Here is a 24237-nt window from a genome sequence, read left to right on the forward strand (position 1 = left end):
TCCCGTTATTGAAGATCCACACAGATGGAAATGCTACAGAAATGCTCACGAAACCTATTACATTAGCTAAGTTCAAGCGTTGTTTGGATTTAATTAATGTAGTCTCTTGTTGATTATAGACAGATCATCCCAGAGTGTGGGGATGGAATGTTGTGTTTGGTTGTGATTAAAAGCCAAGGTGGAGATTGTTAAAAAATATATATATATTTATTTATTTATTGTGGCTTTTATCATAGCCGTTGGATCGTCTCTAAATCCAACGGTTGTGTGGTGTCATATATATGTTTGTAAGTCATGGGAAAAAGAGTATTGCTTGTCATTTTGTGCAAGGAGAGCTAGAGGGGGCTTTCTCTCTAGTAAGAATTTTTCTTCACTAATTTGAGGTGAAAGGGTGTACAGGGGATTTGGGATCGGGGAGAGTCTGATCAGATATTGTATTGCCATCGTTTCATAGTAGATTTTTCTTTAGGTACACGTTCCGTGGACGTAGGCAATCTTATCAAACCACGTAAAATCTCTCGTCTACATTTTTTATGTGAATGTTCTTTGTGCTATATATTTTGTTGATCGAAAAATTAAAATCGTTGCGCGTCAACAGAAGCCATTGCTGTCGAGGGCGAGTTCCTCAAGATTAGATAGAGAGCTGATCGAGGCAGGTATCTTGTCGGTAAACGAGTTACTAGACAGACCCAGTCGCCAAAGGCGAGTGAGGTTGAATAGTGAGTTGGGTATGAAGCCCACAAACTAAACGCGCCGGAGGGGAAAAACACGCCCATGCAAATCTTGTAGGATGGTCCCGCTAGATTTGCTGGCCACCACGCGTCACCACACAACTTCCCTGACCGTTTAAATCTCGTAGGAAAAAAAAGGGCATTTTTTTCCAAAGTATTATTTAATATTTTATTAAATAATAAAATTAAAATGGGAAAAAACTCCCCACTATTGCCAACAATGACCAAAATCGCACGTTATTTTGCCAACATGGATCCAAGTCTAATTACCAAAAATATGAGACTTGTTTTAGAAATCAATAAAATACCTACATAGAGCGACTGGAGAGACAGACCAGGGGAGTGGGTGATGCAAATACTCGTGCTTCCGGTGACTCCATTTCCTTCGAGCGAGCCGACGATCGATCACTGAGGACTCTGAGTGTTCCTCTGTCTCCGGCAGCCGACAACAATCTGAAAGCCCACGTTCTTTAACTGTAAGTCTTGCCTTTTTCCGATTAAAACCCTAACAATGGTTAGTTTGCTAATTAGCCTTAATGTGCAAAAAAATATATGTATCATGGAAGTGAACCAAGGTCCAAGTGATTCTGCTGTTTCACTGGTGGTCTTCCACTGCCTACTGCTGCTGGTGTGGCCGCGTGAGTTTCTGTTATGGCCTATGGATGTAAACCCTAATGGGGATTATGGAAGGGAAAGATTTAAAGAATTCATGTTACGTTTTGTTTGTGGGATGAATGGGGTGGAAATGGGATGAAAATTTGAATGGAGAGTGCGAAGAATGTGTAGTAAGGGTATTGATTTATTGGGTTATGTGGGTCTGTTTGTGAGCTGCTTCCATATTGTTATGGTCTATGGACCTATGGTATCGGGTTATGGGGATTGAGGATTGGGAAGGTTTAAGGAATTAAAGGGTATGAATGAATGGAATTAATTTATGTCTCGTGGGTAGTTCTGTATAGGAGCCTACTTTTGCTATGATGCTGTGAGTAATGGGGATTATGGGTAAGTGTAATATAGTTATGTGCCAATGAATGGGACTACTCTCTTATTCGCTGCCACTGCCTAATTGTTGTTCCCTTCTGTTTGTTGAATTTGATTCAATATCAAATTAATTTCACAACTAAATTAAATTATATTGTATGATAATTAATTAAGACTAGCCATAAGCACATGCATCATGCGCACTCTGCAGTTTCATGAGTCTTATATAGTTATGGGCAAGAAGCCAAGAATATGCCTGAAATTTAAGGAGTATGGGGCTGTTAGGGTAGTAAGTTTTAAAACTCAGACCCATGACCAAGCCAGTGAAGCCACTAGGTTGATTGAAAAAGTTAAACCGATGGATCACTGGTGGTGATGATGATGATGATGACAAAAGATGTTGGTCATAATTACTTATTAGTTAGTTACAGCCAAAAATAATTAATAGTAACAACTAACAAGGATAATTTTTGTACTATTTTCCTTATTTTTTCTGAAATATTCTTTAAAATTATTATTATTATTATTAGAAATCATACAAAAATTAAATGTTAGTGAGAAAAATGTTTGATTCAGCTAAAAAATTACTTAAGGATGTAATAGTAAATGATTTGATTAATTTTTATATATGTGTATACATATATGTAATGTACTCTATCAAAATTTGCGTGCACCATGCGCACACATTTTTTTCTGAATCTTCAATAGATATTTGTTATGATGGTGGAAATTGGATGATGCTTCATGACTTTTGTTCTATTTTAATTTTAAAAGATTTATGTATTGTTTGACTATTGGTAGATTCTGCAATTATATTTTTATTGTATTGTTTTTTGTCCTTTATTTCATATAGGCGGATATTGCAAAATAATATTGCTGTGGAAAATAGATGATTTTTTTTTTCTTTTTTTTTTTCCCATTGAGTCTAATAGAGAATAAGCTACCTACATTTTTTTCATGTACTTAGAAATATAATTGAATTATTCAAAAGCAACTTGGTAAATTCATTCTCATTTCAAGTTTGTGTATTGTTAAGGCTTGATACACATTATTGGTGCACAACCTAACAACTTAAGTTTTTAGGTAAAATTGTTGGTTAACATGGTATCAGAGCCCATGGTAGTCAGGGGGTCCTAGGTTCTAGTGTTGCTGCTTGCATTACTCCCTAGTCCCTGTAACGGGTGTTATTAATAACTTGTTTCTTGCTCCACATGCAATTGGGCTGCGTGCAGGGTATTGAGGCTTGATGTGCATTATTAGCCCACACCCATAGCGTAATATCTTAAGCTTTTAGGTAAAATTATTGCTCAACACATAACCAAATGCAGTTATTGACATTTTAGTATTTTGTTCCTCTCCTAGCTCTTATGTACCAAACACAGGTATCATTATTTTTCGGCTATATTTCCATTCCTCAAACTCCTATTTTGATTACTTCATTCCCATTTGGATTGATTTAACTCCAATAACCAAATGAGGCCTAGTTGAAGAGTTAAGATGGTATCCCTCTCTCCATCTATTTTCACTTTTTCGTCTCATGCTCCTATTCCTTAGGCATGGTCACCACTTGCAATTTGGTGCCAATCCACTAGTGAAGGACACAAAAGTCTACATCTGGGGCGGGAGGTGCCTAACTTTTATACCCTCTTTGTGTGTGTAAAAATGCATTTTCCACTTGTGCTTTTGAAGCTGCACAAATGGAGCTGAGAGTTGCTTATATTATTCAAGAAATTTCCATCAAAAAGCAAGAAATAAGGTCAGGTTTGGATTCAGAATACAAATTCAGACAAATTAGCAATTTTCTCTGAGTTTTTTTATTTTTTAAAAAAAGTAAAAATAACATTTTCATATGATTACTGGGCGAATAATGAGTACATTTGGGTTGCCATTTTTGGCAATCCGGATTGTGACCTCATGTGATTTGGGGCATAGACATCTTGCAAACAAGGATGCTCAATCTTGATTGCAGTCACAGGGGTTGGCAGTGATCCTGTTAGCTATGGTTCATAATTTAAATATTTTTATTTAAAGTTCTTATTCAGCACAGGTGACATGTTTGGCAGCTGTTAGGCACTTAGTGTGCAGCATTTTTTATTTTTTTCATTTTAAAAAATTTTGCACCATTGGGAAGAAATTATAATGTTTTATATGCATACTACAACAAATGCGGATTATTTATAATAGTAGAAGAAGTGAAATGTAAGGATGGTTTCAAATGGAGAATAGAATCTTTATGTGCATGCATGGCCTTGTTTCTATCTTCTTGCCATGCTACCTAGTCTAAATTGTATGATGCCACTGTTTCTGCAGCATAGGCTAGAATGCAGATTCTATTTTTTGTTAATCCAATGTGATGATTAAAATGCTTAGTGCGTATAGAATAGTAGTGATAGAGAAGTGGCACACAATGCTAGGGTTATTTTACCCAATTGATTGTAAAAAAACATCATTCTGGCATTTATGTCATTGGTTTGATAGTTTCCCAAAAATGAGGAAAGGATTTTTCTTTGATAGGGAAATATGGAAAGCCTTAGAAATTTGAAAATCAAGACCAGTACTTGCAAACGCATTGTAAAGGAGTTGCATTCCTATGAGAAAGAAGTTGAGAGAGAAGCTGCCAAGACAGCAAACATGAAGGAGAAAGGAGCTGATCCTTATGACCTTAAGCAACAGGTATGGCTAGACTTGCATAATGCTTTTGATGGCATAATGAACTTGGCATTATCTCAAATGATAACTGCTCTTAGTGGTATTCTGAATGCCATTTTTTACCTTTGCATGGAAAGTAAATGGTTGACTGATTGAATTTTGAAATTTCTTTGCTGCATGTGAAGCTGAAAACAAAGTATCCATTTTAAGCCTCGTTGGATTCTGAAAAATGTCTTTTTTTTTTTCTTTTTTTTATGGGTCTATATTTTTATATATCAAATTTCAACCTTGTTGATTTCCTCCATTGGTGGTTCTCCATGACCTCCAAAAAACACATGATATTTATTCATAAAGTGCATGTATGATAGGATCCAACTGTAACAAGAATAACAGTGCAAGAAACAATTTAAGACGGTAGAATTTTTTTTTTATTGGAGGTCATGGAGAACCACCAATGGAGGATTTTAGATGTGTATATTGTATTAAGTTTTTCTATATTTTAGTTTGGGTAAGTCTTATTATTTTTAGAAGTTTAGTCAATTTAGGTTTATTTTGTGTAATTAAGTACTTTAGGGTTATTTTATAATTTGTTGTTTTATTGGAGCCTTTATGTAAATATGTGTTCTAGTTAGTAGTGGGTATAAGTGCTGGACATGTAAGTTATTGTACAGTTATCGTTTTGAATCAGATTGCAGTTTCCCTTTCTCTCTCTCCCCCGCAGGCTCTGCTTTTCTTCCTTTTCTTCCTCCTCTCATCTCCTTCTTCCTTCTCTTATCTCTCATCTCTTTCATGGTTATGCTGGATGCTCAAGGACCTTACTTCTTTAGCTTTGTTGAGCTTCTTGGATCATATTGATCACTTCTCAAAAGATTTTACTGCAAGCTTATTTTTTCTCCATAGCTGCTTATAGTACATCCACCACAACAATTGTGGGTCTACCTAATTTGTTGTTGGACACATGAAGCACTAGGATAAGAATGATTCAATCAACTAAATTTGAGCTTTTCCACTGATATGTTCTCTACCCATTTAATGTATATTCTTTTATCTGGTTATCAAATCATGAAGATTGTTTTTTCTTGATGATAATCAAACAACTAGTCTGATTGTGTTGAAAAAATCATCCAAATGGATTTATCTTAAGCCATTTCACTTTATTCTAATTGCTTCTCCACTATTGAATGTAGTGCGCACACGTGTGTGTGTGTGTGTGTGCTTTTTTTTTTTTTTTTTGGCTTTTTAATCACAATAAAGAGACTCCATTTGCAATATATGCAGTTTTGTCATGGTCCAATTGATAATGAATGCTTTCTCTTGATTACTTTAGAACTAGAGTTTTGTGCTTTGCAGAGTGGGCATTTGCAAAGAAATTAAAAGTAAGGAGAATAAAATGCTTTTTGAATGGCCCAAATTACTTTATCCATACCATTAGAAAATGCTTTTCTATAAGGTTTAGTAGCAAAATGGTTCTGCTTACAGGCATGTAAAATGGATTCAAGCATATCCCAAGCACTGTAGTGTACATTGTAATAATCTCTTGGCTTTATTATTTCTGCATTCTTCTTTACTTTCAACAGTTTAATGAACAATAGATTTTGTGGGTTTTCATAGAAACCCTTGAAAGTGCTGAAATATGTTTTTAATGTGGCAGACATTTACTTATAAATCGAGGACTGAGTTCTATTCTGAGCTGTTAATATTTTTCTGATGATTCTCTCGCCTGTTAGTTCTTCTACAAAGTATGAACGGTTATCATTATTCCTGGGTTTAGACCTGCAATGGAGTTGCACCAGTTCGTTTTGAGTTGTCTGAATGCAGTTCCCAATATTTTATTTTATTTTTTTATCCTTGATGATTGTGAGCAGCTTTCTTGGATACTTCTGTGTGTTTATTTTTGTGCTGTTTGGTTTTTGTTTTGTTTTGGGATTGTTGGGGGCACAACCCTACAAGACCTTGAGTTTACCCTGCTTAACATGGAGCGTACTCCTGACCTTGAACTTGAGCCCACTTGGGAAGATTTCATATATTAGGCTACGACTCTTTGGTAGAAGCATCTTAAATTTAGTCTAATTGAAACTTGTGGCATTAATTTTCTTTTTTGAGCCTTATTCTGCTATAGCTATTTCCTTATATTAGAAATCTCATTTTCATTTTCATTGATTGGACAGGAAAATGTGTTGGCTGAATCAAGGATGATGATTCCTGATTGCCAGAAGCGCCTAGAGGCCTCGTTAGATGAACTCAAAAGAACTTTGGTATTGTGTAGCTGATAGGATATTTATGTTGTTTTATCACTGTTCATGAGCTACCATTCTGAAAAGATCAATGTTTGTTATATCCTGTATGAAATTTGATAAAAGCTAGATTGCATTGTGACAACTCCTTTGTGCATTGGATGACTGGCAATGACTTCTCAGAACACACAGGTCTGTCCCTGGCAAGATTTTATTTGATTGAAATTCTATATTAATTTTTTAATTAGTCAAATAAGGAAAATTTGTAGTGAAATATGAAGTAGTGTGGCATGATTTAGAAGAGATAATAATAAAATCTATACATGGCTGGCAGGCATTGGGTGCACATGTTCATGTGGAATTAAGGACTTTTAGCTTGTCAAAGCATAATGTGGCTAGTGTGGTTTGATTAATTTGAATCAAACAAATTTAGCTTGGACAAAACTAGTGCTTTAAAGGTAGTTTCAATGAATTACATGTGAAAACAGTACACTATTATAAACTATAAGTATACTTTCTTGTAAACTTAAATAAAATACTATTATATCTTTTTTAACTGCTTGCAAATGATATTGTCATGATTGATGAAAATATGGGTGGAGTAGTATCTAAGTTAGAACTATGAAAAAAAACTTTAGCATCTAGAGGTTTTAGGATAAATATAAATATGGCAGGATGTATGAAATGTAATTTCAGTCATGATAGGAGGAATACTTGAGAAAAGATTAAACTTGGTTAAGAAATTATTAGCATTATAGATTTTGATACCTTGGATCTGTAATGCAAGTTGAAGGAAAAATCGAGGAAGATGTAGTACATAGAGTTAAAGTAGGTTGGGTAAAATGAATAAGTGCTTCGGCGTGTTGTGTGATTTTTGAGTATCCTCAAAATGAAAAGGAAAGTTTTAAAGGTCGGCTATAAGACTGGCTATACCATATGGATTACATGTTGGGCAATTAATAAATGACATATTCAAAAACTAAAAGTTGTCAAGAAGGGAACGCTATGTTGTATGAGTGGTATAATGCTAAAAAAGATAAATTAAGGAATGAACTCGTTCGCTGCAAGTTGTGCTATGCTGTAGAAGATAAGATATGAGAGGGCAGTTGAGATGGTTTGAGCACGTGCAACATGGGCCAAGCAGGCCAAATAGTGCACCTATGAGGAGTTAGCTAGTTACCATTTGTAGCAGTCGAAGAGGGATAGACCTAAAATAATTTTGAATGAGATAGTGAACAAAGATTTAACAATCCTTAGTTGTCGTAGAAAATTGCCCACGAATGTGTAAATTGGAAAAAATGGAATCATGTGGCTGATCTAGATAAAGTAATTTATTTTTATTTATATGTAAATCTAAAATCACAAAGAGATTGTGGCAAGTACTTTCTTTTTGACTGACCAAAAGAATTGTATCAATAGAGTACAATGCCCAGAGAAGTATCTTGGAAGTAAATAAAAAAATAAATAAAACATCTATCCTTGCATGCATCAAGACCTGTTCCTATTCTAAATATGAACTTTAACTAAAATCCAGAAATGGAAATATAAGTCATCTTCCCCCCCCCCCCCCCCCCCACCTAAAACAAACAACATTTTTTAACAAAATTCTGCTTCAAAGCTTGAAATAGTATTTCTTTGCCATCAACAGCTATATTTTATCTCTCTCCGAATTAAAATTTGTATAATAACATCTTATAATTCAAACGTTAACTGAAAAATAAATGGATTATCATTTCACTATGAGGGTGTGTCTTGGAAAATTGAAACATTCCAAATTAATGAAAATCATAAGGAATTAAAGTTGGATTTATCTATTGATTTTTGAAAGCCCCATTTGCACTTCAGTCTCTGCTGCTTCTTGTTCATCCATTGAGTGATAAAAATATTTGCAAATACACCGTTGATGGTGCGTGAGATCTAAAAAGAGGGTTACAAATAGTGCAACCATACTTGAAATCACATGAAGTTATGTTTGGTTCATGGAATATTTATTCTTGGGGATAAAAACAGAATAAGATAAGAACATAATAAAATTCATATAAGGATGTAATAATTTAGAAAGAACTCGTTCAAAAGCTTGTGTTATTCCATCCAACATAGAATAGGATATTAACAGGCATTCTTGTGGAAAAATTAGGAATAGGCATTCCTTTTCTTTTCCATATTATGAATTCATAAAAAATCTTGCATCATCATTTGCTTCATGATAACAATGCATCATCATTTATGAGTTATCGAATCCTTATATTATGATTGTTCTATTCCTGAGAATAGAAATTTGGAGAACCAAGTGTAGCCTAAAGTGCTTGAAATATGAATCATGTTGATGCAAGCATTTTTTTGCTGCGGCTATGAATTTCTCCATGTGTGTCATTTATGAATTGATGACAGCTAAATATTTATTTTAGTCAGCTAATTATGAAGTTCCATGAACTGCATTCTGCTAAACAAGATGATCAATTCCAGGCTGAGTTGGAGGATGAAAACCAGTGTCCAGAATTTGATGATGCTCGAAGCACCATAGCAGAAGTTGAGCAAGTGTTTCATAAAACACAGGTCTGGTGTCCCAAAATTCTGTTTGTGTTTGCTGAGGTGTTTGAAATAATCATGCTGATACAAGCCATATTTGTCTGTTGCAATGAATATTGTTCCATCCATGCGGATCAATGGATCCACAATTTCTATTGCAAATATAATTTTAGGGAGCACTCTATAGTTCCTTGAACTGTTGCATTCTGCTTAATGATATGATCAATTCCAGGCTGAGTCAGAGAATGCGGATCAGAAATAAGTTCCAGACATCGATCAAGCTTGAATCCCTATGGTGAAAACCCAGTTTGTGTTTTGACCAGCAACAGATGTCTAGCATGATCGCCAGTGTCAACCATGTTATTTTAGGTGTCTTGACTCTATATATCGGCATGGACTTTGTAATGTTTGCTTTCTGAACCGCTGCTCTGGTCGGTATGGAGCTCTTGCTGCACCAACTTATGTTGTTCTTTTCCTTCTCCCTTTCCCTGCTACTCCTGAAAAACAGACACCAGTTTTTTGTTCCCTGTTTGTATCGCCACAGATTTTCAAGATATCAGCTTTCAATTATATTTTTTGAACTATAGCTTTTTCTTTGTTTGAGGAAATCCTGAGTTAAAAGCAAACAACGACTGCAAGTAAAATGATTCTGATATGATTGGTTTATTTGCATTTTTTGAGATGGGCACATTTTTATCTCTCGGTGCAAAGTACCTCCTACAAGGTAGAGTTGTGGTGATTATATTCCAATCTCTCATAATATAATAACTTTTGGGTTATTAATAAAAGAAAATCGTCCTAGAATGAGAATGCATCAAACTAAGAAAAAGAAACTCTTATTTTTTCAATGAAATTATAGTGAAAAAAATGTAGGCGGGTGAATATTTTTTATGCAAAACTTTGATAAGATGACTTAGACATGAAGATATGTACAAATGTTCCTTTATTCTGCATTTGAGAATTTCAAGCTTGAAATTTAAATTTATGTGAATTTGGATTAAAAAATATATATAAATTTATATTTAATTATATCCAAATGTCACAAATTTAAATCTTAAGTTTTAAATTCAGATTCATAAACACCAATTTAAAGGATTTCACGCCATTTGTCAAACATGCGTACTACGGAAAAAAAAAAAAAATTAACCTCAAGTATGGGACATGGATTTGGGGATTAGGATTTTATTGTGTGAATTTGAATGGAACACGATGCAAATTGTATTATTTTTTATCCCGAAAATTTACACAAATTTAAATTCAAAGTTTCAAATTCACACTCTCAAGGTAAGATTAGTAATAAAAAGTCAATTTTTTTATATTAAACAAGTTTGAAACTTCATCTTAACCATGTCAAAAATAATTATTACATTTTATTATTCCATTTTTTAGAACACAGGTGATAATAAGAATGACTTAATTTTAAACAATTACTTACATTGTACCTGCGACTATAGATTTTAACGGTTGAATTTGGATAAAACATGATGTAACATTGTAACGAATTTATGAATTTCATACTCTCAAACACTACTTTGTTGTCTTGCATTGTATCTTTTATTTTACTTTTGCATGTATTTTGTTTTTATTTTTATTTTTAATTTTTGTTATAATAGAGGGTCAAATCTTCTTCTTCTTTTCTGTTGAATGGAAGGTATTAGCCCAAAAGAAGAAATTAAATTTGAAAAAAAAAACAATGAAACAACTATACCTAGGGCAATCACAAAAGGTTTTCAATCCTGTTGAGAGGTATCATGTTAGCATTTGAACACATACAAGTAAGATGTATAATTTAGGGGTTAAAGGCAACCAGGGTCATTGAATTTGTCACTTAAATCCGATTGGATCATGGTACTTTAATTCTTACAAATGTAGTCATCAAAATTATTGAATTTATCCAATGTCATAAAAAAAGCAACGGACGTTAAGGAGATGAGACAGAATGCCTCATTCCTGTCCTAGTTAGCATCCCTCATTGTTTAGTCTGCACCCACTAAGAATGGGCTCAACATCTCCTTCACAAGTGGGAGTAACTAAAATGAGGGTAGAAGTTTAGTGACTTGAATCAACTCCAACTCCTTGTTTGATTTTCTTCGAAGCAAAGTACGAAATTCTCTCCCATATGGGTCCAATCTGAAAGTTGGATTGAAGAAGTTAGCCTTGCTACGATAAGTTTGAAGTTTAGAAATTGTTGAACTGCTAAATTTTTTGTTAATGTGTAGATCGATTTAAAGAACTATTACTACGTTGGCCATGGTTGAAAAACACTAGATTTGAAACCTCCAATGAAAATGTTGGTTAAAAAAATCAATGTTTTGTTGATGTTGGCATGTGATTGCAGCCTTCTGTTTGGATATGTATAAAATAAAGGAACTGGGTCTATTGCATAGAGAATATTGAACTGGGTCTATTGTTTCAATAATATATAAACTACAAAATGCTTAGTGTACTATATTTTGATAAATTTAACCTATTTTTTAAGTTGTGTATAAGAATATATGTTGCAGCCTATTGTTCATTGGCAGCGACAAATTTTAGTTTCACAAGTGTTATGTTTGAATATACATTTTAATGAAGGTATTATTTACTTTGGCTAGGCAATAATTATGAATATTTTAATGTCTGATTTCATTATGATGGTAAGCTACTAGTAGCTAAGGGTGAGAGCATATATTCTACTAGTACAATTGATTATGTGATTGGTAAATAGTGATGAAGCATTACAATTAAATATTGAAGACATGGTTAAGGAGTTCTGTCGTATCAATACTTCAAGAACTATTTACTAGGAAATATCATGGATATATCTAAATGATGGCTTAAAAGCATTAAAACCAATTAAAGATGATAGAAATGTGTTAAGAATGGTTGAAAGGACTTCTAAAGATAGGTGCATTAATTTTTATGTTGAAGAAGATGAAAGTATTGAGCAAAGTGCATCTGCTAAGAAAGTTCATGAACCATCTGTTGAACATGTTGAAAGGGTATAAGAAAATGGCTTCCATAAGAGTGATTGTGATGTCAATAATGATAAAGATTTGTTTAAGATTCATGTCAACCCAATTTGTTAAGGGGAAAACAACTGTGGGAGAAGAAAAAGAAGAAGGTGTTGGCGCTAGTGAGTCTGTTAAAATCATACTCAAATTATGAAGGGTAGGATGACCTTTATGTTGCATCTAACTATGATATTGACTTTGACTCTGACTTAGTAGGTGGCCATTCAAGAAGGTGCAGTGAGTTCAATGAAGAGGTCGACATGGAAGCACCACCAATTCAAAGTTTGGATCATATTTAGATTATTCGATGAATTGAAAGAATCTATTAGGCAATATGTTGGCAAGAAAAGATTATCAAGTTTGAAAGAAATGACAAGCAAAGGGTCAAAATTGTTTGTAAGAAAGGGTATCTATGGAGTTTGCGTGCATCATACGTGAAAGATATTTCCACAATTAAAATAAATACAATGAAAAAACCACAACTGCTCCAAAGACTTCCAAATAAAGTTTGCATCAGTTAGATGGATTGCAAAAATATATTTAGAGGTTTTTAGGACTGACTTGAAATAGACAAGGAAAGGTTTCCAAGAGAGAGTGAGGTAAGACTACAACATTTAGGTGTCTTCAACTGAGTCATAGAGTGTAGGAACAGACTAAGGATAACAACATTCATTGTTGAATGATTATTGTGGAGAGTTGTTGAGGACAAAACCTAGCAACATAGTCATTATAAAGTTAGGCAATTGTATATTTCAAATGATGCATGTTTCCCTTAATGCTTGCAAAGGGGTTTCTTAGTTTATTGTAGGAGAGTGCTTAAATGTGTATGGTTGTTTTTTGAAGGGGAGTTGCAGATAATGGTTATTGGTTGTTGTTAGTGTAAATGTCAATGACTACATATTCCCTATTACTTGTGCAGTTGTTGAAGTTGAATGCAGGGATAGTTGGGGTTGGTTTTTTGTGCTTCTGATAGAGGATTTGGGCATTCAAAATAACCACTCGTGGACTTTCATGTCTGATAGGCAAAAGGTTGGGTTATTACTTTGATTTATTGCCCTTGGTTTCATTTGACTTCATTGCAACACTCACTTTATTTGGTTTTTTAACATTTGGTTTCTTTTGGCTTCATTGCAGCACTCACTTTCTTTTGGTTTCGTTTGGCATCATTGCAACATTCACTTGTTTTTTCTCGTTATGAATGTAGAGGCTTGTGCCAATATTAGAGGAGCATTTTTGCAAAAGTTGAACATAGGTTTTGTGTGCACCGTATGTATACTAACTTTTGGAAGGAGCATTAAGGTAAGTTGTTAAAGGACTACCTAAGGTATGCAACAAAGGTGACCTATATGGTTAAACTTGAGAATATGATGACTAAAATAATAAAAAATTTCCTTGCTACGCATGAGTGGTTATGCAATGGTCTAAATCTCACTTCTCAACATTGCCTAAGTGTGATATGCTTTTGAACAATTTGTTTGAGCATTTCAGTTAATTATTGGGCTAAGGAGACGGGTATTTTGACATTGATGGAGGAAATTAGGTGCAAGATAATATAAAGGTTACAACTGAAGAGGTAGGCCATGAAGAAATGGTTTGGGTCATTATGTTTAAAAGTGTAGAAAAAAGTAAACAAATCTAAGGAGGATAGATTGTTCTGCACCCCACAGTGGTTTAATGGTCTTAAGTTTCAAGTTCTTGCTTAAGCAATCAATATGTGGTGGACTTATGATCCCATTATTGCTAATCTAGGAAGTGGGACCTAATTGGCATATCCCTTGCTTATTTCGTTTCTTGTCTTTTTTACAACAATGAAAAAGTTGAAGATTATGTGAATGCATGCTACACGATTTAGACAAATCTAATAAATGTATCACCATGTTATTAATCCCATTAATGGCTTTGAAATGTGGCAAAAGAGTGGAAAGGAACTAGACCTACCACCAAATAGGGTCGCCTATATCTTGCATATGGCTGTCCCTTGTTACTAAAAAGATTACCAGGCATGTTCCAATTTGATAATGAGAATTTGTGTTGGAATTGGTGTATTTCAAAGAGAGGGGTGAATTGGGTATTAAAAATTCTTAAGTTAAATGCACAAGCAGTATAGCACAATCTAGGGTCTTTCTAAGCAATCCCGATAACCACACATATTTAACTGAGCAAATAATTAAACGATTAAAGCAATCTCATTATTTCCCAATCATCCAAAGTATTTAAAATATAAACAAATAAATGCAAAAAATTAAATAGTGCAGGGAAGGAGAGAATGACACAATGTTTGTTATCGGGGTTTAGCCAATCCTGCCTATGTAGAGACCCGAAAAATTGAAATAATAAGAAAATAAAGAAAAGAAGGAAAAGTGGTTTGGTGTAGACCAAACCATCGACGGTTTGGTGAGGGCGCAGAAAACCATCAACGGTTTTGTAATTACTACGGCTAGGTTAAGGGTAAAACAGTGAAAATGTTTGGTTAAAAAGTCAAACGGTTAATAGTTTTGGGGGAAACCATCGACGGTTTTGTCTAGGGCAAACTTGTATATAAGGGACTTAAGCTTATTTATTTGGAAGAAAAATTGGAAGTTTCTCTCTCTCTCTCTCTCTCTCTCTCTTTTCATTTTCTTCCCCAAAACTCGCCCAGATCAACGATCGGACACCACTACAAGGTTCTAGGGTCAATCCTTGTCAGTTTAATCGAAGCAGAATTGTGTTTTAAGGATCCCGTGCACTACTCCAAAGCTTAGGTAAGGGAGTTGATTATGTTGCTGTTATAAGGTTTAATGGGTTAATGGAGTGTGTGGGCCTAGGAACGTTAAATAATTATAATTTCAGGGTTGAGTTGATTGAACTTAGGCATGTGAATGTAGGGATTTGTGGGAACGCCACGGGCATCTGTTTAGGGTACTCGCAGGCATGCTCTCAGTAAACGGATAAGGAGATAGGTTATGTCAGGGATTTTTGGGAATATTATATAAATGTTTTTCTGATTATCTATGCATGGGGGAAACGATATTTTAGCACAATCTACATTTTCCTGGGTGGATATAATATTATAATTTATCAGACAAAAATTGTGTCGCATGAGGATGATGTTTTATGGATTAGATAAATATGATGATTTTACCAGTTACGATATGATGGCGATATTGCCGAGTATGACATGTGATTTATATTGGGACTGAGAATGATGATTTTTACTGGAATGTGTTTTCATTGGTTGTTGATTTATACTAAAACTGAGAATGATGGTTTTATACGAGAGGTGATTTGACTGGCTATTTATTGATTTATGAAAATAAGATTTTGATACTGTTGTTATGAAAACCACAATATAACATTGGCAGGTTATGAGGAGTTCGTTATAGTGTTGGATATGAAAATGGCAATATAACATTGGCAGGATATGAGTTTGTTATATTGTTTGATTTTATGAATTTTATGGAAACCGCAATATATCGTTGGCAGGATATGATGAGTTCGTTATATTGTTGGTTATGAATATAACATTGGCAGGATATGAGGAGTTCATTATATTCTTCGTTATATATATATATATATATATATATATATATATATATATATATATAACGTTGGCAAGATATGATGAATTCGTTATATTGATATTATATAACACTATGTAAATGATAATATATATGAATTAAGAACCCTGGTGGACGATTGGTGTGAAGAGCACGGTACTGTAGCTACAGTATTAAAGGAGTGAGTGTAACCACATTGACCTGGGATGGTAGTGTAGGTGATTGACGGTTGATTGGGTCTGCGAAGAGATGTTGACTACCCTGGGTCTGGACCAATTGCGGTAGGCCAATCGTACTACAGACATATATTGAAGTTGACTTAACCTGGTGGTGGCCAGCCTCGATTAACTCCAGCCTTCGGAATCCTGTCATGGGGGGAAGCATGACGTTAGCCAGTGAAACCCTATAAGGGACGTTCTTGATGGAGTATATATTGTTTTATTTACATGGAGACATTTTACTGAACTTGAACATGTTTGAGAAAAGTATATGTTATCAAAATATATCTATATACTTGAGTACAATTTTTAAACATTTTCTCAGTTGAATTAATTATTAAATAAATGTGTTTTATTGTATTAAAACTCACGTTGCCACACACTGATAATAACCTAATTCATCTTACTGAGAGGTGTCTCACCCTGATATTTATTCCAATGTTTTAGGACCTCGAGAGGATCGAGCCTAGAGCTCCAGGGCAGGGCATAGAGAGTGTGTTGAAAGTAAATACTGGTGAGAATTGTTTTTATATGTAGAGATGTTCTATATACCTGGGATTGTGATATCATTTTGGCGTGTGACTTATGTGTATATGATAGTACTAGAATTTTGGTATTGTATTCCGGTTTTGATGAGTATGATTCTGCTGCATATATGTATTAAATGGATTGTGAAGTAATGGTATCAGGAAAAAAAATGGCAGAAATTTCAGGTCGTGACAATTGTGGTATCATAGCCTAGGTTGCTAGGTTCTGCAGTGTCACGCTCCAAACGCGCAGATGGGTCCCAAGTGTGAATATAATTGTAACGACCTGCTAAATTTTGTAAATAATTTATAACTTTCCAATAATAAATACTATGAAATTCCACTAATCTGAAACCTTCTTATATATATATATATATATATATATATATATATATATTTATATAACTATCAACCTAAGTAGTGAAAAGCTGAAATCATATAACCATAACCATATATATACAATACTAGAGTGCCGGAATACTCCCAAAATATACATATACAACTATTCCCAAAATACCCTCAGCTGAAACCAGGCTATACAGAGGTGACCTCCTAAAAGTACTCACACGACTGACAAAGCAGCACTGTAACCCCTCTACTTGCGAGCCTGATATGCTTGCCTAACTGGATCACCTGAAAAATGTCAATTTAATGGGATGAGATGACGCTCAGTAAGACGAAATATGCTATTGCTAGTGTGTGGCAAGTGAATTACATTTCTATAAAAATATGATTCTATAAAATTATGAATAACTGAATCTGGGAATACAGGTACAAATAATATATAATACCACCTTGTTCATGTTGCTTAACATAATTGTTTTTATAAGTTTTCTATTCATAATACTTTTAATATACATAAGTACATCCTCTATTTCTGTAAACTGTATATACATATAAATACTGAAAAACTTCCCTGTGGATAACTGTATGTCATGATTTAACCTCTCACGACAGGGTTGTGCGGCCCGTAGGCGGGATCTATCACTTGCTAGCCTACCAGGATAAATCACTATACTCTGTCAGTCAGATTGACCCCCTCAACCCATATCTAATGGGAAGCCTGTTCACAACATAGGCACGATCGACTCTATATACCATATATTATCTAAATATGTGGTTGCACTCTGAACTGTATATAGCTACGGTACCGTACTCTGTAAAGTGTATCTGTAATGTTCCATCAAGGTCTGATACTATATATTACGTTTCTATATAAAACTATCTGTTTCACCATCATTCTGTAATAACTGTATTAACCATGACGTTGTAATAAACTGTATCTATATTAACTATGTTTCTGAAATTAACTATAAATTTGTATGTCATGGTACTGTAAAACTAAATAATCATGGTATTCTGAAAAATACTGTAAAACATGTTTCCTGTCTATATATTCTGTAAAATACAATCTTGAAAATACTGTAAAACAAATTTTTGTACTGTATCCATATTCTCATGCTACACAGTAATTAAAACATCTTAAACATAATTGATAACTGTATAAAATTTCTCCTGTGAATAATAATCTGGTAAAAATACATATTTTATTTTGAAAATTTTACTAGAATTGCCTAGCATAGCACATTTCCCTTACCTGATTCCTGTTAAAATCTCTTATTGTGACAGGTCCTACACCGCCAAGGTTCCCCACTTAACACCCTGAAAGCAACATTTCCCAGAGAAAAATATCATTATTTCTACATATACTACACTTTCTACAACCACTGAAATGTATAACTTTGAATAAAATGCCTTACTCTGAATCTGGGATGGAATTCAACTCAGTCCCACCAATGATCTACTCTGACAGACTTGGAGAGAACCTCCCCAGGAGCGTCGTGGTGGCCTCTGATCATCGATTCGATGACTAATGAGGTCAAAATTGAAGAGAGAAGAAGGAGGAACTATAGAGGAGAGAGAGAGAGGGTTTTTATGTTGAAAATTTTTGCGTAAAATTCAAGTTTAACACTATTTATACACTGGCCTTCGTTGATGAGTCACGTCACCTCGTCAACGAGTAAGAAGGCAACTCGTTGACGAACGTCTGCTGGCTCCTTCTGTTATGTTTCCATTTCTCTCTTTTTTTATTATTTAAATATCATTAATCTTCGGGTCGTTACATTCTCCCCTCCTTATAAAATTTCATCCTCGAAATTTACCATTCATATAACTCATCATCCCTTAAAAGCAAAACAGTCTACTTATTTTATTACTTACCCTTACTTATGGCGGAAGAATACCGTGGTTACATCGGTAGTTCTTGGAGATTACAACTATAAAAGAAAATTCCCCTAAAATCAAAATGTTACCTATCTTATACTCTACATTACAATTACATTGTACTAAACAAAATAAAATTACCACTACTTTAATTCACACATCACTGCTATAATTCACTAAAAAGGTGGGGGTATTTCTGTCTAATCTCATCTTCAAGCTCCTAAGAAGCTTCTTCTATCGTGTGATTTCTCCACATGACTTTTACTAGTGGTATCTTCTTACTGCGCAATTCCTATTCTTTTCTATCTAAGATCTACACTAAAGCTTCCTCATATGCTAGAATATCACTAGGTTCCAATTCTGCATAGCTGATTATATGGGAACGATCTGGGACGTATTTCCTTAACATGGAAACATGGAATACGTCATGAATCATGAATAAAGATGGTGGTAAAGCTAGCCGATAGGCAACCTGTCTGATCTTCTCGAGTATCTCAAATGGGCCAATAAACTTAGGGCTCAACTTACCCTTCTTCCCAAACCTCATGATTCCCTTCAGCGGTACTATTTTCATAAATACATGATCACCCACTTCAAATTCTAATTCCCGATGGCGAGCATCCGCATAACTTTTCTGCTGACTCTATGCTGTACTGATTCTATCTCGAATAAGTCGAACTTTATTGTACGCCTATTGTACCATTTCTAAGCCCAAAACTCGCCTTTCACCTAGCTCACTCCAGTATAAAGGATAACGATACCTTCTACCATAAAGTGCTTCATAAGGTGTCATGCCTATACTAGCCTAATAGCTGTTGTTGTAGGCAAATTCCACTAATGACATATACTGGGTCCAGCTACCCCCAAAATCCAATACACATGCTCGCAGCATATCCTCAAGTACCTAGATTGTTCTCTCTGTATGTCCATCTATCTAAGGATGGAATGCCATGTTGAATGCCAATTGAGTCCCCAAAGCCTCCTACAAGCTCTTCCAAAACCGCAATGTAAAATGTGGATCACGGTTTGAGACTATGGATATCGACACTCCATGGGGTCAAACAACCTCCTGTATATAAATTTTTACTAATTTGTTCATAGGATAGCCAACTTTAATGGGCAGAAAATGAGTCATCTTTGTTAGTTTATCAACAATTACCCAAATGGTATTCTGACCATGAAGTGCTGGCGATAGCCCAGTAACAAAATCCATGGATATGTAGTCCGACTTCCACTCAAGAATGAAAAGTGGCTGCAACTGTCCAATCGGCCTCTGATGCTCAGCCTTAACCTACTGACACGTCAAGAACTGCTGCACAAATTCCGCAATCTCTCTCCTCATGCCGCTCCACCATAAATACTCTCGTAGATCCCTATACATTTTCGTACTGCCAGGATGAGCAGTGTATAAAGATCTATATGCCACTTCTAGAATTATTCTCCTAATACTATCATCCACAAGCATGCACAATCTAGTTAACAAACCCGACAATTTAGAAAAACCATCAACAAACCTGCGGTAGTATCCAACCAATCCCAGGAAACTTCTAATTTCTTACATATTCTTCGATTGTACCTAATCTAATACTACCTCAATCTTACTCGGATCCATTGATATACCACCCCTGGATATCACATGTCCAAGGAAGGTTACCTGCTTTAGTAAGAACTCGCACTTCTTGAATTTCGCAAACAGTTTCCTTTCCCTTAGTACCTGAAGTACTATCCTCAGATGTTCCTCGTGCTTCTATAGGCTCTTTGAATACACCAGTATATCGTCAATGAATACCACCACAAACTGATCCAAATACTGGTGAAAGACCCTGTTTACCAAATCCATAAACACTGCAGGATCATTTTTCAATCCAAACGGCATAACCAAAAATTCGCAGTGGCCATATCGAGTCATGAATGCCATCTTTGAAACATCCTCTCCTCTGACCTTTACCTGATGATACCCATACCATAAATCTATCTTCAAGAAAACCTATGTCCTCTGTAACTGATCAAACAAATCTTCAATGTAGGAAAGCAGGTATTTATTCTTGATAGTCACTTTGTTAATTTCTCGGTAGTTGATGCACATTCTCATCGACCCATCTTTCTTTTTCATAAATAATATCGGCGCTCCCTAGGGCGACACACTGGGTGGAATAAATCCCCTGTCTAACAATTCCTGTAATTGGTCCTTCAATTCCTTTAATTCTACCGGTGTCATTATGTATAGCGCTTTCGAAATCAGCGTTGTTCCCGGTACTAGATCAATAGAAAACTCTACCTCACGATCAGGAGGTAGTCCCAAAAAATCATCAGGAAAACATCAGGAAAACCCCTAATTATCAAGATATCCTCTAATCTCAACTCCCCTTCTAATGTCTCCTTTACACAGGCCACAAATCCCCGACAACCCTCTAGCAGCAATCACCTCGCCTGAATGACAGATAACAACTGTGGTGGGGTACGCACATAAGACCCAACAAACCTGTACTCTTGTTCCCTTGGATATCTAAATACCACCTCCCTTTGAGGACAATCTATGCTGGCGTAGTGAGCAACTAGCCAGTCCATCCCCAGTATCACCTCAAATCCATGCATATCCAAGACCACTTAATTAGCTAATAAAATCCTCCCTTGAATGCCTATCGGACAGCTACTAAGTACTCTATCATATATCCCCACGGCCCCTGTCGGCGTAGCCACTGACAAACTGACACCCAACTGTTGTGTTTCTAACCCATAAAATTTAACAAACTCCCAGGCTATAAAAGAATTAGTCGCCTTTGAAACAAATGAAGCAGTAGTTGTAAATGACAAATTTGAAACTGTACCTATCACAACATCCCTTGCTGCCTTTGCATCCCCCAGTGTCAGCGCAAAGACTCAAGCTGAGGCAATATTCCTCTGTTGCCCGCCTCGAGGTGTCTGATGACCTCCTCAGTATGGTCTATAAGTTGGCGCAGCAACTAACAGTGCACGACAGTCCCTCACTATATGCCTAGGTTGATAGCACTGATAACATATTACCTCCCTGACCCGACATTCTCCTAGGTGTCTCCTGAAGCATATGGGACAAAAAAGAAGCATTTGATTGCCCTATAAAGCCCGATCTCTCACTATCTATCTCTATCCACCACTGCCATCCTGCCTTCTCCAAGGCTCTCGGCTGGACCCTGCTTGAACATCTAAAGACGTAAGCCTTTTCCCTTGACTTTGTGCTGCGGTTCCTCTTTGAAGGCCACCCTCAATCACTGCAGCTCTGTCTACCACCTTTGCGAATATCTGAGCTCAAAATCTTATAACCTACTCAAATAGACTCTACCTCAGACCCTCCTCAAATTTCATCGCCTTCATCTCCTTATCAGGTACCAAATACGGAGCAAACCAAGATAGCTCAATAAATATCACCGCATAGTGCTACACTATCATCGGTCCCTACATCAGATGTAGCAACTCCACCGCCTTCGCACTCCTAATAGTAGCGAGAAAGTACCTCTCGAAAAAGATCTCCCTGAAGCGGCTCCATGTCACCACTACAAGGTCCGATCTCTTCTCCTCCAATAATTTCGCTGATCTCCACCAGCGCTTCGCCTCCACGGTCAGTTTAAAAGTCGCAAATAAAACTTTATGCTCATTTGTACATAGAAGAATTGCCAACATATCCTCCATATACTGGACTCAGCCACAAGTGGGTTAGCTCCTCCAAAAAATGATGGAGCTCTCATCCGCGTGAACTACTTAATAGTGTAGCTCTGCGCTCCTGAATTCCTAGCCATTTTGACATCACCTACTGGGTGACACTACGCAATACAACATTAGGATCTCCTTCACCCATACCGGAAGGCCCCGCATCATCACCCCCAGCACGTGCACTACTACTCCCTGGATCCATCCTGCAGAGGGTATAAAACCATTTTAGAACTCTATTATCATATCACACTAACACACCCAGCATACTCAACTCACAAAATATTTGGCCATAAACATTTTTCTTAACATTCTTAATCTTTATTTAAGATTCAATCCTACCACTCAGAAACACGATCTGACGATAGTATCTATGATTTTCCAGAAGTCGTTACCCTAGGAAAAACATAGAAACAACCATGGAGCTCCTACTTCTAAGTCATAAGACAAAACCCTAAATTCTAATCTCATCTTCTAACAACAACTGACTCATATCTCATCAATATCCATTCTTATACTCTGATATTGTATTCTGTTGTTTACTAAAGTTTGTAGAACCTAGCAAACCTAGTCTTTGATACATACCTTTTTTTTCCCATATAATTAACACATATATCATATATCGACCACATCAACCTCCGTTACCCCAATACATAACCCGACTCGAAAGTGGGTGCTAGCTACACAATCATGTCCACATACATAATCAAACAGCGGAAGTCATTATATATATATATATATATATATATATATATACATATATACCACAACGAATACACATACCGGAGTACTACCATCCATGAGTACTACCATCCATATACACAAGTCTAATACATAAATCTCTAGGTGAATCAAACCTCCCTAGCTCAAAATACTCACCTTGACTACTCAGGGTATCTGCTCCACTCTATCTCGGAGCTCTATCACCGGGTCTGTCTCGGTTTCCTGAAATATTTAAATGATTAGGCGAGACACATCTCAATAAGACGGAATAAATTATCTATACTGTGTGGTAGTATGAGCGTCATTATATCATAACATATATTCGTTTCAATAATAATATCTTTTGAGAAAATATACCATTTCCACAGTCATAATCATATAGATATATAACAAAAGCTTGGATAAGCTTTTAATTTTATTTCCAAATTCATTTGTACACAACCTATGTTTACCAGCTGTTGACCCTATGGGTCATACCCTATTTTGATTATGACAAATACTCAGGTATTTAATGATTGCCAAATTGATGTGCAGGTTTATCTTGGCAGTATCCTATGATGGCACTCGGAGACCCGGAGGAAAACGAAGACTCTGAAGACCCTTGATATAATTGAGTTGTTGTAATTTATATTCGGGTCTGTAATAGTTAAGTAGGAAAGGTCTGTAATAGTAAATAGGTCTTTGGTTTGTGATAAGCTCACACACATCACATGCATGATAATACGTAAGCTCAAACCAAACCATGAATGAGAAAGGACCTTAGACAGACCCTAGGGTGTACCCTTCGGTCGACCGACACCGGACTTTTTCGGTGTCTTCAAAATTGGACCCCAAGTGGCCTTAGGACACACACATATGCACATATGTTTATTAGGCACTTGAAATTGATTGAGTTGGGTCAATTCGGGACCGAAATGCACACTTGGTGCACTTTCGGTCGACCGAGCCAAACAGTTCAAATTGGCCCGGTCGACCGAAACCGGTCCTGGTCAACTATTTGACTCGATCCCGGTCGACCGACCCCTTACAGGTCATTTGACCTCGGTCGACCGAACCACCTGGGAGTCAACTATTTGACCCCCCGGTCGACCGACCACTTTTGTACTCCAACAACTCGGTCGACCGAAGCGCCTCGGGAGAATTCCCAACAACTCGGTCGACCGAGCCGTGCAGTTCAAAAAGGCCTCGGTCGACCGAAACTCGGAGATT

The 24237-nt window shown here is 35.9% G+C and overlaps 1 protein-coding gene across 2 annotated transcripts; it reads left to right on the forward strand.

The window, feature by feature from the left end:
* The first annotated feature begins 948 nt into the window (after positions 1-948).
* LOC131165715 (tubulin-folding cofactor A) lies at positions 949-9708 on the forward strand. Of its 2 annotated transcripts, XM_058123727.1 has the most exons (5): positions 949-1207; positions 4227-4385; positions 6530-6616; positions 9062-9151; positions 9357-9708. In XM_058123727.1, exons 2-5 carry the CDS (start codon positions 4233-4235, stop codon positions 9384-9386), a joined length of 360 nt encoding a protein of 119 aa, XP_057979710.1. In that variant the 5' UTR covers positions 949-1207; positions 4227-4232; the 3' UTR covers positions 9387-9708. The 2 variants fall into 2 exon arrangements, with proteins under 2 accessions (XP_057979710.1, XP_057979708.1); XM_058123725.1 differs by having other exon boundaries at positions 9062-9708.
* The last annotated feature ends 14529 nt before the right edge of the window (positions 9709-24237 follow it).

The sequence above is a fragment of the Malania oleifera genome, chromosome 10 (assembly GCF_029873635.1).
Source record: "Malania oleifera isolate guangnan ecotype guangnan chromosome 10, ASM2987363v1, whole genome shotgun sequence".
Classification (NCBI taxonomy): domain Eukaryota; kingdom Viridiplantae; phylum Streptophyta; class Magnoliopsida; order Santalales; family Ximeniaceae; genus Malania; species Malania oleifera.